Here is a 13,612-nt window from a genome sequence, read left to right as displayed (position 1 = left end):
ATTATGTATATTGAAACAGATGAGGGAAAGAACAGATTGGAACTGATATACGATTGAGTATTATGGTTAGCACAGGAATCCAGAATTAAGGTTGCATAGAGAAGTGTACTGGGGTGGGGGGTGGGGGGAAGGGACGTGGGAATTGTATACTAATGAAGGATTTTTTTTTCCTCCGGAGGGGGAAGAGAGCTGGTGGGGAGGGGTGGGAGGGGAGAAGGGTGCAACAATGAATGAATGGAATTCCAAAATCTCTGTAGATGTTCACTGAAATGAAAAATAAACAACCTAAATAAAAAAAAAATATGGATCTGCCAACATAAAAAAAAAGAAATAAAGAATGAAAGAAAAACTTTCTACACACAAGTGATAATGAAAATACAACATATCAAAACCTCTGGGATGTAGCTAAGGCACTCATCAGGAGCCAGTTCATAGCAATAGGCAAATACATAGAAAATTAAGAAAGAGGCAAATTTAATGATCTAACTCAACATCTTTATCAAAAAGAAAAGAACAACAATCTAACACCACAACCTCCAGAAGAAAGGAAATTATAAGAACAAGAGCTGAAATCAACGAGATGGGGGTGGGGGGGAAATACAAACCAAAACACACAAACAATTGAAACAATTTATAAAACCAGAAGTTGGTTTTTTGAAAGGATTAATAAAATTGACAGCCATCAGCAACTTTAACAGAAGAAAACTAGAAGACACTAATAGCTTAGTTAATTAATGACAGTGGTGATATCACAAGAGATCCAGAGGAAATTAAATCTGTAATAACAGAATATCATGAAAAGTTATACTCTGATAAATTTGAAAACTTAGAGGAAATGGACAATTTCTTGAAACTCATGTTTTGAGTTTGAAACGGTCATATGTAGAACAGTTGAACAGACCTATCACAAAAGAAGAAATTGAGCAAGTCATAAAAAAATTCCCCCACAAAAAAATCCTTGGCCAGATGGTTTCATGGCTGAATTCTACCAAACATTCAGAGAAATATCACCCACTCTACTTCGATTATTTTTAAAAAATAGAAAAAGAAGGACTACTCCAAGAGACATTCTACAAAGCAAGCATAACTCCAATAACAAAACCTGGCAAAGATAATACCAAACAAGAAAAATATATACCTCTCATAGGTGTAAATATATACCTCTCATAGGTGTAAAAATCCTTAACAAAATCCTAGTCAACAGAACATAAAAGCACATCAAAAAAATAATTCATCATGACCAAGTGGTACTCATTAGAGGTATGCAAGGATGGTTCAACACAAGAAAAACAATCAACGTAATTCACCACATTCACAAAGCAAATAAAAAGAACCATATAATCTTAGCAATTGATGAAGAAAGTGCATTTGATAAATCTAACATACTTTCCCGATTAATACACTCAGCAAATTTGGAATAATATATGCAAAACCAAGAGCAAATATAATTTTCAATGGAGAAAGACTAAAAGTATTTTCGTTGCAAACAGGGACCAGACAAGGATTCCCACCATTACCACTTCTATTCAATATTGTATTGGAAGTACTTGCTAGGGCAATACAACAAGAGAAGGAAATAAAATGTATCCAGATCGTCAAAGAGACAGTTAAACTGTTGTTATATCTAGATGATATGATAGTGCACACAGAAAACCACTAGGAGTCAACAACAACAAAAAACTGTTAGAACTAGTGGACCAGTCTAGTAGGGCTGCAGGATACAAGATCAAGATGCAAAAATCAGTGGTGATTCCTCTATAGTAACAAAGAAAACACAGAGAAGAAAACTAAGAAAGCAATGCCATTTACAATAGACAACCACAAACTGAGATACTTGAAAGTGAACCTAACTAGAGGTACAAAAGATCTGTACAAAGAAAACTACAGATCATTTCAGCAAGACAATATAAAAGACCTAAGGATAATGGAAAAATGTGCCCTGTTCATGGACAGGAAAACTCAATATTACAAAAATGACAATCCTACTAAAAAGCAATCTACATGTTCAATGCAATCCTAATCCAGATACCAAGTTCATTTTTCAAGGAGATCAAAAGGGAAATTGTAGAAATTGATTTGGAGAAGAAAGAGACCCTGAATAAGCAAAGAACTTCTGAAAAACAAAAATAAAGTAGGAGGCATGTTATTCCCTGACCTCAAAACGTACTACACAGCAGTAGTAATCAAACAGCATAGTACTGGTACAACAACAGGCACACAGACCAATGAAACAGAATCAAGAACCCAGAAACGGACCCAGCTATCTATGGTCAACTGATAATCAACAAGAAAATAAAACCTATCAAATGGGGAAATGACAACTTCTTCAACAATTGGTGCTGGGAAAACTGGATTTTGACCTGCAGAAAGCTGAAACAGGATCCACATTTCACACCATACGTAAAAATCAACTCAAGGTGCATCAGAGATCTGAGAGTAAATTCCAAAACCTTAAGTTCATTGGGACTTAAGTTTGTTGGGACCAAGCTTAGAAAGCTTATCTTACGGTATAGAGACTGTCAAATATAGGCAAAAATATATAACTGGAAGAGGATAAAATTTATGAATGGAACCTTCTAAAGATTAAATTTCTGTGCTTATCAAAAACTTTTCCCATCAGGATGAAAAGAAAGCCTACCGACTGGGAACAAATACTTGGCAATACCTTTCAGACAAGGGTCTCATAACAAAGTTTATAGAATACTCCTTGACCACCAGAAGAAAAACAATAACCAAATTACAAAATGGGGCAAATAACATGGAAAGACTATTCACAGAGGAAGACATTCAGGTGGCGAACAGACACATGAAGAAATGCTCAAAATCACGGGCAACAAAAATGTTGTCAATAAAAACAACAATGAGATACCATCTCAACCCAGTACCTGTGGCCAAATTTAGTAGGGCAGCAAGAAATATATGTTGGAGAAGTGGGAACTCTCATACACTGTTGGTGGGATTGTAAAATGGTGCAACCACTCTGGAAGACAGTTTGTTATTTCCTCATAAAATTGTACAAAAAAAATTACATATGACCTTGCTACTCCGCTACTAGTAATAGACCTGAAGGAAATCAGTACTGAGACACAAACTGCCATTTGTACACCAATGTTCACTGCAGTGTTATTCAGTGCCACAAGAACTCAGAAACAACCCAAATGTCCAACCACAACAGAATGGATTGAGAAATTGTGGTATAGTTGCAATGGAATACTATGCAACACTCAGGAGCAATGATTTAGAAAAGTACTACATTAGCTTGGGAGTGGATGGAGAGCATAATGCTTAGTGAACTAACACAGTCTCATAAGAACAAATAATGCATAAGACCATTATTGTAAAAATAGAAGAATAACTAGTAAAACATGTACAGGAACTCAAGCAGGGGAAAGAGAGGAGTGGAGGGCGGAGGAAAGGTAGGGGTGAAACCACAGGGCTGCACAGCTTGGTAGATGGAGAGAGGGGGGTAAGCAAATGGGAAGGATCTAGGCAAAAAGACCGAGTAATGAAGAGCAAGGTCCAATGGTGATTAATTTTATAAAATATAAACATGAGAATGATTGTATGAAACGTAATATTAATGAAGAATAGTTTGAAACACAATGTATGCAAAACTTTGTAAGCAAACCATTAAAATAGAACGTATATGAATGATTACATGAAACATAATGTAAATGAAAGATTATATAAAATCCAATGTATATTAATGGAAAATAATGTAAAGGAATTATTATATGAAAACCAATAAAATATCCAAAAAAGAATACAATAAGAAAAAAACCCAAAAACTTAAACCCTGAAGTCATCCTCAGACCAAATAACAAAGTCCACAAGAACCAAAATATGATCTTGAGTCTATGCCAAATGAAAAAAAAAGTAATGCTATTTTAACAATTCTCTCTTATATGCACTATAATTTAGAGAAAAATGAAAGGTAATTTTGTCTACTAAAATCCCTATATTTTCTATAATTTTGAAGATGTTTTATCACTATGCTTATTTATATATGCAATGCATAATTTTTCTAAAGCTATTTTGTTTAGTTACTTCTGATTATTTCTTCTGAAAATCAGAAAGGGATGAAATATATAGCAATATAGTTCTTGAAAAAGGAAAGTAGTTTAATAGATGTCAACTTAATGACCTTGTTATTTAACTTAAATGCAGATTTCTGACATTTCTAAAATATATTTTTGTGTAAAATATAGAACTTTCAATCTTATTTTTAAAAATCATGTATTTGAACCATGGAACACCAGTGATTGAACCAGCTGAGTTGTGGGATGACATGAGGATATCACCTATGAAGAGAGGAACAGGTCATTACAAAGACTGAGCAGAAAGTAAAAACCAAAATGGATGTGAGAAGAGATTTGGAATACTGCACTAAGAGCATCAAGAAGCCAAAGCAAAAGGAAGAGCTGCTGACATAAAAGAGCTGAAGAGCAAAATAATGTGAACTAACACTTAACAGGTGCCTTATACTTTAAAAAAATACAAAGTTCTTTTGTCTAAGGAACTGATAAAGAAGGGAGATGAAGGGTAGAAGAAATAAGAAAAGAACAATATCAATTCATCTGGGAAAGCAGTTTGAAAAATGCTCAAAAGATGGCAAACATAAAGTACAAAAGTGGTAGAATGTGATCATAATATATGCAATATGAATAAAAATGAAGAATAAATATTTTCCTCTTTTATTACTTATTTTACTTGAAATTCATGCTGTGAGGAAACTGGACTTATAATTTATGTCTAGTATCTGTCCAAGATGTGTCTGGGAGAATTGAGGGATGCAAGAATTGATGGGTGAAGTGAAATGGAAACCTATCAAAAATTCTGCAAAAAGGTTTCATTTTAAGAGAAATAGAGAGTGATCAATGCACAATCTTAAAAGAGGAAATAAAGATTTTGAGTAAAGCGTGTACCATTTTGTGGTGAGTTTTTCCAGCCCAGCTTGAGTTTTATATTAGGTAAAAGATTCCAAAATTTAAAAAAAAAACTTACCTTTCAAATTTAATATCCATGAAAGAGAAACAAAATTTTCTTACAGATAACTTCAACATAATGAAACACTCAAAACCAAACACACATGTAGTTCCATTTTTCTTAGCCATGATCTTGCCCTGTACACCATGGATAGGTCATGATACTCTGAAGAGTGGCATAAATGCCCTGCCATATTAGTAACAGGTAGGAAAAAACAGCATTAACTGCATATATTAAAACCCAGTGGAGTGAGGCAGGGTGAGGGGGGGAAAGAGCCAAAGAAATGATGCTATGAGAAGTCCACATTAAAATGACACAAGGAAAATCTTGCTGAAGGGAATTTTTTAATGGTTAAAGCAGTATACAGACAAAGAACTGCCAGCAATTCTAGCTGGATTCAGAAAAGGCAGAAATTCAATTTGGATTCAGAAGAGACTAGAAATTCAAGTTGTATTCAGAAGAGAATGAGAGTCAGAATGTTGATGTCAGATGGATCCTGGCTGAAAGCATGGAAAACCAGAAGATTTTTTATTTGTATTTTATTGACTATTCAAAGGCATCCAATTGTGTGGATCATAATGAATTATGGCTAACATTAGGAACTATAGAAATTCCAGAACACTTAATTGTGCTAATGCAGAACCTGTACACAGACCAAGAAATAGTTCTTCAAATAGAACAAGGGATTACTGCATGGTGTAAAATCAGGAAATATGTTTTTCAGGGTTGTATCCTTTCTTCATATCTATTTAACCTGTATGCTGAGCTAATAATTTCAGAAGCTGGATTACAAGAAGGTGGCATCTACTCATCAGCAGAATGGATGCCACCTATCAACAACTTTGGAAATACAGATTACACAATCACATTGACAGAAAACAAAAAAAGATTAGAAGCATTTATTGAAGCTCAACAACTACAACTTTAGTATGAGTGTAGAATACTGTTATGTACTCCATATACATGACAAGCATACTGGATATGCAAATACCACAACTTTGCTTGTTGAAACTTAGGAAGACCTGAAGTGCTTGCTGCAGAAGGCGAAGGACTGTAGTCTTCAATATAGATTGAAGCTCAACATCAAGAAGACAAAGATTCTCACCATTGGGCCAACTGGCAGCACCATGATGATGGAGAAGAGATTGAGGTTGTTAACAGTTACAGCTTGTTTGGCTCCACAATCAACACTTTTGGCACCAGCAATCAGAAAATCAAAAGATGAACTGCATTACATAAATTGCTATCAAGGATCTGTCCAGAGTACTGAGAAGCAACAATGTCAGTCTAGAGACTAGGGTGCATCTGATCCAGGCCATGATCTTTGCAATTACTGCCTCTGAGAATATGCTGGAGGGTCAACTATTGGTTAGTTCCTATTCTGTGATACTCAACAACAACAATGTATTGAGGACAAGGATTTTGAAACTCCATCTCACATACTTTTGGTATATTGCCAGCAGGGACTAATCCTTGGAGAAGGATATCATGCTTGGAAGGGTGGAGGGACAATGCAGAAGGAAAAGACTCTGGATGAGATGGATTGACAGTGTTCACAGGGTCGCTAGGCATTGTCATTAACTTGACAGCACATAACAACAACATGTTGTATATACTCCAGGTAGATTTAGGCTAAACACTGCCAAGTTTGAGCAAGTACAGTACTGTTCTGCTGAATCAGTATTATGTATAGCTAAGTGTAACTGCTCAGGTGCATAAAGTTGATAAGATATGGCAGAAGGCCTTTGTCTTCAACACTATAAGAACTTGGTGGAAAACTTCGCCTGGGGCTGGAGGAGGGCTTGGAGGTATACAGCATGCCTCTTCCTTACAGTCTGCATAAACCAGAATAAAAGTGATGTTTAAGCCTCTTGAAACTCCTTCTGCGTTTTTTCCTCCAATTAGCCACCAAACCAAAGTTTCTGGATTTTGGCTTGACAAAAGGACATGACAATAGGCTACATCAAGAAAATACATTTCTCACAACTGGACCAAGTACAAAATGAAGAGAAGAATTACGTTATTAATGTTTCTTTTTACTTGGATCCACAATAAATACCAATAGAAGTACAAGGCAAGATAACAAAGTATTACATTGGACAAATCTTCTGTCATGCAACTCTTTAAAGTGCTATTGAGCAAGGCTGACACTTAAGTACACCTGATCCATGCCATGGTATTCTTGATTGCTTCATAACTGTGTGACAACCAGTATGGTAGACCAAAGATCTGATGCTTCTGAATTGTGGTATTGTTGAAGAATTGTTGTTGTTGTGTACCATAGAGTAGAAACTCTATGGAGGTCATAACTGACCCTGCAGCGTGTTTTCAGAGGCAGTGAACTGCAAGGGAGGAGAGTGTCCATCCTTTTCCCATGGAGCAGCTGGTGTCCTCGAACCACATGCCTTTGGGATTACAGCACAGCTTCTTGCCACTAGGCCACCAGAGCTCCCTAAGAATACTGAATATATTAGGGACTGTCAAAAGAACAAATACAGTTGTCTTGGAAGAAGTGCAATCTGTATGTTCCTTATAAGCAAAGATGGTGAAGCTTCCTCTCACATATTCTGAGTATATTATCAGAAGAACCAAATCCCCTGGAAAAAGAAATAATGCTTCGGAAACTAGAGATTCAGTGAAAGAAAAGGCCACCTTGAACAAGATGGATGGACACAGTGACTGCATGAATGAGCATAAGCACAACAGAGACCATAAGGATGGCACAGGCCTGAGTAGGGCTTCTTTCTGCTATACACAGGCTCACTATGAGCTACAGTGAACTAAATGGCAGCTAATAACAACAAAAGACAACATTCTATTGTGATGCATAAAGTTTCATTGGCTAATTTTTGGAAGTAATTAATGAGGATTCTTTTTTCTTAATCTGTCTTACTCTGGAAAGTGGGCTTAAATCTTGCAACATGAGTGGACTGTTAGTATTTTAAAAATTGGTATTGTAACTCAGGGTTTCATTCTGTTATCATCCATAGAACTACAATGACTTGGAGCCAACAAGAAGACACTTAACAGCAGCAACATTTTAGGCATCCTTAATTTACACTACTAATTGTATTGCGATGGGAAAGTCTGTGGTTAAGGACCTCTCCAAAATACTCAAGAGCAACAGTGTCTCTCTGGAGACTAAGGTCCGCCTGATACAGGCCATGGTTTTTGCAATCACTTGTTATGCATCAGAGAGCTGGACAATCACTAGGGAGGATAGAAGGAGAGTGGATGCTTTTGAGCTGTGGTGCTGGAGAAGGGTACTGAATGTACCATGGACAGCCAAGAAAACAAAGAGATTCATCGTAGAGAGGATTAAACCAGGCTGCTCCTTGGAGGCAAGGATTCTGGGGCTTCGTCTGACATACTTTGGACATGTTGTAAGGAGAGACAGGTCTTTGGAGAGGGACATCATGCCGGGTACAGTGGAGGGACAGCGCAGGAGGGGAAGACCCTCTATGAGGTGGATTGATTCAGTGACTGGGGTAATTGGGATGGGTTTGTCGGAGGCAGTGAGATTGGCACAGGATAGAGCACGGTTTAGGGCTGTTGTACATAGGGTCGCTATGAGTCGCAAACGACTCAACGGCACATAACAACAACAACAACAAAATATACTAAGATGTTAACATTTATATTCATAAGAATGCGGTTTAGATATACAACTGTTTATGTTACTGTGTGCTGTCAAGTCAAAACCAACTCAGAGCTGACCTTCCAGTAGGTTTTCAGACATTAAATCACATAGGAGGACACTGCTCATCTTTCCCTTGCAGAGCAGCTGGTGGATTCAAACCATGTATCTTTGCTTTGGCAGTGCAATTCCTTACCACTAAGCCATCTAGTAAGTTATATGTAATGAACTGAAAAAAAAATGACACTGTGCCATCTAAGAATTAAGGAAACTAGTTATATAACTAAGCTATTAGTCTTTAAAACTGAATTTGTAATAACTTGAAACTACTTGCTATATTCTGTTACTATAACTTCAAAATGGAGTCATATATTTTAAATGGCTCAACTATAGGGTAGAATGTAATTAACTACCTAATTATGAAGATTCAACAATATTCAGACACTTAGGAAAGAAAAAGAACACTAGACCTTACTTAAAAAGCTACTTTTAAGATTTAAGAAACTTTTCTTTTCATAGATGAAAAGTCTACAATTAAAAATATAACAGCAAGAAAAGAAAAACAGAATGGCTTACTTTCTTGTTGGTGAGTTAGTAGAGGAAGATTCCTTTCTTGACTCAGGAGAATTTAGGATTTCGAAAATACAATTCTTTTTTTTGGTAAACTGGACATCTCCTTCTTGCCTGGAATGGATTAGTTCTATGGCTTTTATTCCATTTTCTCTCTCCACCTTGTCACACAGATTTAGCTGTGGTTCTGGACTCTTGAAAATCAGATCATCTTCACTCACAGAAACTGTGAGGTCACTGCTGCTGCTTGAACTCTCCACTTTCACATCTTCCTTCATTCTTCTGGAAGATGTCTGTGACTTTGGGTCTTTATAAGGATGGTGATCTGTGAGAACAGTATGAATGGATTACTGATCAGTGATTTCAGAACTGAGGAAAGATAAGGTACCTATAGGGCAGAATCCCTCTTCAGTTACAAATAGTCCACAATTACAGTATTTAAAAATAGTTTTAAGATATAACAGTGAATTTAAAAACCAGGTAATTTGCTTTAAAAAATATTTTCATTTAAGAATTCATTTAAATGTCCATTCTGAAACAATAAAGAAGGAATACCAGAGTCAGAGGAGAAAGACGATTATGGGATTAATTGTTTCTTAGAATCACTACCTTGCCTCATCTACTTACAAAAAAGAATAAGATAGTATATGGCTACCATGACTGAACCCTCTGATTAAGATATACTAAATTTATCCTGATAGAATCAGAGAAATGTGGTACAGAACTTCTAATTCAGAAAAGAATAAAGTCAGTAACGAATATTGACTTACTGGAACTACTGAGGCTGCAGTAGTCCCCGAAACTACTCCCCTAAATTACTCTTCAAATCCTGAATCAAAACTATCTGCTGAAAGAGACTGGGTTTTGCTATGTGTATTTTCACTTTAGCCCCACCCTACCCAATAAAGAAATGAAAAGGACCTCACTAGACTGGAATTTTTTTGGCAAAGTTACCAAGATTTATTTACTTTGTTTTTAAACAGAGAGGGGGAAATAACCCAGAGGGTGTATTTTATCTTTATATAAGAATAAGACTGCTCTAAAGCTGAATTATCAAACACTAGCAAACAAACTCAGCCTCTCCTCCCACCTAAGAAACCTTCCCACGCAGAATGGTTCTCTTGAGTACACTTATTTTCAGATTCACAGTATTCTGACACAGATAACTGGGAGACTGGCGGTCCAGCTGTTTCTTCCTTGACTTCAATATGTTCCTGTGTCAGTATTTCTTCCTCTGATCCCTCTGATCTGTAACAACTGTCACATTTTACATCAGTGGTTCTGTTCTGTGGAGGTAATCTTTCTAGTAACGAAGAATGAAGTTCAGCAGACTTTTTGCTTTCAGATAAATTACTCTTGCCATAACGTATGTTGCTTCCTGTCTCCAAACAATGAGGTTTTTCCTGCTCAGACAATACACTGGCTGTGACAGGCATTTCCTCACCAATCTGAAGAGGTGCCTTCCAATCTATTTTGTCAGACTTATTTAAGCACTGTGTGTCACTATTAGTTTGTACTACACAGCTGTCTATCACAATAGCACTCTGAGCTGTCTGTTGGCATGTATGTGGGTCAGGAATTGAGAACTTCTTTGTGGGTTGGGTAGATCTCTGCTCTATATTGAAATCTTCAATATGTGAGATGGCTGACATTTGGTAGCCCATAAAGATTGTTGCTGGTTGATACAATCTTCTTGACACGACTGTCCCCGAGTTAATTCCTTCCTGGATTGCAACCTATAATACCAAAACAGATGTGCGTTACATCTATTGTATGTGGACAATTATCATATATTCAAAAGTTAAATGAAATTAAAAATGTAACAAATGAAATCATGATCTACCACATTTTATTCAATTTATGGAATTCTATACAAAACAGGAAGCTCTGGTGGTTCAGTGTTAAAGCACTGAACTGCCATACCAAAGGCCCATGGTTCGAGTCTACTAGTACCTCCTAAAAAGAAAAACTGGCAATCTCCTCCCATGTGATTTACAGCCTCTGAAAACCTGTGGGAGAGTTAGGTAAGAGTCAGTTCTGACTCAAAGACACACAACAACAACACATAACAGTACTGTCCATATTAATTAATTTTAGGAAAATATTGTTTCATAAAATTAAGTATATATGGTTAAAGACATTCATTTTTTTAAAAAGAGAAATGTGGAAAGGTTTATGGGGGTTTCAAAACCCTTTTTTATTATTATGTGTAAGATAAACTAATTCTAACTCATTGTCACCAGTCATAACTAACTCATAGCTGACCCTATAGTGGGCTTTCAGAAACAGTAAATCACATGGAATCACCTTTCTCTCTCAGCACACAGAATGTGGCCTTTGAGTTGGCAGTGCAACTCACTATCTACTATACCACCAGAACCCTGTATAACATAAAAGATCCTTCCAATAGTCACCTTCACAAGAACATTAAAATATAATGTATCACAGACAGGTATCATGTCCAATAACAAATAAAAATATTCATTTTCTCCTGAACATCATCAGGTAACTTTAAAGGCACTTAAAATAATTTTAATTTATCAGTATGTCTGTGGATAAAATAGGCTTGATCTCTTCCTTTAGAAAAAGAGAGAAAAGTAGAAGGAGCTGCTTCTATGGCTCGATCAAGGTCACAAAGTAGGAAACAAACCAGAAACAAAAATCACCAAGTGCTTTTAGTAAGCTAGGTGATTCCCTTCCAAATGAAACAGTATTTCTACATTCACAGTAGCATTTATTTCAGAGACAGAACTATGAGGAGATGGAGAGATGTATTCATAACCAGCTTAATAATAACTGATATAAAACTACTTTCTGAAATAGGAAGATAACCCCATTTTTCATTTTTATCATCTTGATACCAGCCACAACTTTGCTCGTCTGATTCTAGCCAGCTAAATCTGGATATCCACAAGTTAAGACTGTCTTTCTAGCCTCACAAAATTGGCAACATTTAGTCTTTCTGCTGGCTGTCACTGCCCCAGGTGAGTTTGATGATTTTCTAGAATGACTCACAGAACTCAAGAAGACTTCTTACACCTACAGTTTCAATTTCTTCATAGGCATGAGAAAGTTGGACAACGAATAAGGAAGATCAAAGAACTGAAGCCTTTGACTTGTGGTGCTGGCAAAAATTACTGACTATACTATAGTCTGTGAAAGGCACAAATCTGCCTTGGAGCAAGTGCAAGTAGGGTGATCTTTGGAAGCAAGAATGGTTAAACTTCATCTCACATACATTGGACATGGTATCAGGAGACACTAGCCATTGAAAAAAGACATTATGCTTGGAAAAGTAGAAGGTCAGCAAAAGAAAGGAACATCCTCAACAAGATGCATTGACACAGTAACTACAACAATGCACTTGAGCATGGTGGAGATTTGTGAGGATGGCACAGGATAGGGCAAGATTTCAATGTGTTGTTCATAGGTTTGCTATGAGTTGTAGTCAAATAGATGGCACCTAACAACAACAACAAAAACAGGTAGATACTCACAATTTACCAGGAACAGAAACTGCCTTTGTACTCAACATCATGTTAGGTTGGGTTAGGAGTCTGTCACCTAGTCAACGAGAACTCACAAGAACTCTATGAAGAAAAAAAAAAATCACTCAATGGAATTTTAACATTCACAACATGGGTGAGTCTGGAAGACATTATGCTGAGTGAAATGTCTCAGTCACAAAAGGAAAAATACTGTATAGCATCACTGTTATAAACTAAGACTGACATGGGGAAGTGGGAGGGAGAATAAGAAAAGAATGGATAGATAATGAACACTGCACTTGAACAGATGAAGGGAAGAAAGTCTGAAAGGACTACATGAACATTATTTTGTATGACAACAATTTGGTACAAGAGGTCCATTGCAAAGTGAACTGGGGAAAGGGGAGGGAAGGGAAGAGGGAGAAAAATGTGCAGAAATGAATAAGAACCCCCCAAACTTTCTATAAACTTTTGTTATAATTACAATAAGAAAAAAAAATATCAGATTCTTGCCTATTCTGAGCTATCCTCATGATTTCCTCCACGCTCAAGCCTATTGTTACTACAATAACATGTCAATTCATCTCGTTAAAAGTCTTACTCTCTTTCTCTCTGACCTTTCACCTTTCCAGACAGGATGTCTTTTTCCAAAAACCAGCCCCCAAATACTTAAGACAAACCTTCACGGATCTTGCCTCTAAGAAGCACTCTGGTTGCAAAAACATATTTCTGTTACTACAAATCATGCTGCAAAACACAAAACATGTTTTGTCATTACGAATTAGTTTTAATTTTCAGGGATTGATGTTGTTGTTGTTGTTGTTATGTGCCGTGGAGTCATTTGCGACTCATAGCGACCCTATGTACAACAGCCCTAAACCCTGCTCTATCCTGTGCCAATCACACTGCCTCTGACACACCCATCCCGATT

The 13,612-nt window shown here is 36.6% G+C and overlaps 1 protein-coding gene across 1 annotated transcript in view; it reads right to left on the bottom strand.

Annotated features, from left to right (window-relative positions):
• LOC102870725 (centrosomal protein kizuna-like) overlaps window positions 1-13,612 on the bottom strand; it is a 342,509-nt gene that overhangs the window by 200,435 nt on the left and 128,462 nt on the right. The window contains exons 5-6 of the mRNA XM_006895665.1: window positions 10,284-10,929; window positions 9,200-9,518 (exon numbers count right to left, since the gene is read on the bottom strand). Of these exons, the coding sequence (XP_006895727.1) occupies window positions 9,200-9,518; window positions 10,284-10,929 (965 nt within the window). The remainder of the gene's footprint in view (window positions 1-9,199; window positions 9,519-10,283; window positions 10,930-13,612) is intronic.

The sequence above is a fragment of the Elephantulus edwardii genome, unplaced genomic scaffold (genome assembly GCF_000299155.1).
Source record: "Elephantulus edwardii isolate Elephantulus edwardi_28Jun2011 unplaced genomic scaffold, EleEdw1.0 scaffold00172, whole genome shotgun sequence".
Lineage (NCBI taxonomy): Eukaryota > Metazoa > Chordata > Mammalia > Macroscelidea > Macroscelididae > Elephantulus > Elephantulus edwardii.
This window is presented reverse-complemented; position numbering and strand designations above follow the sequence as displayed.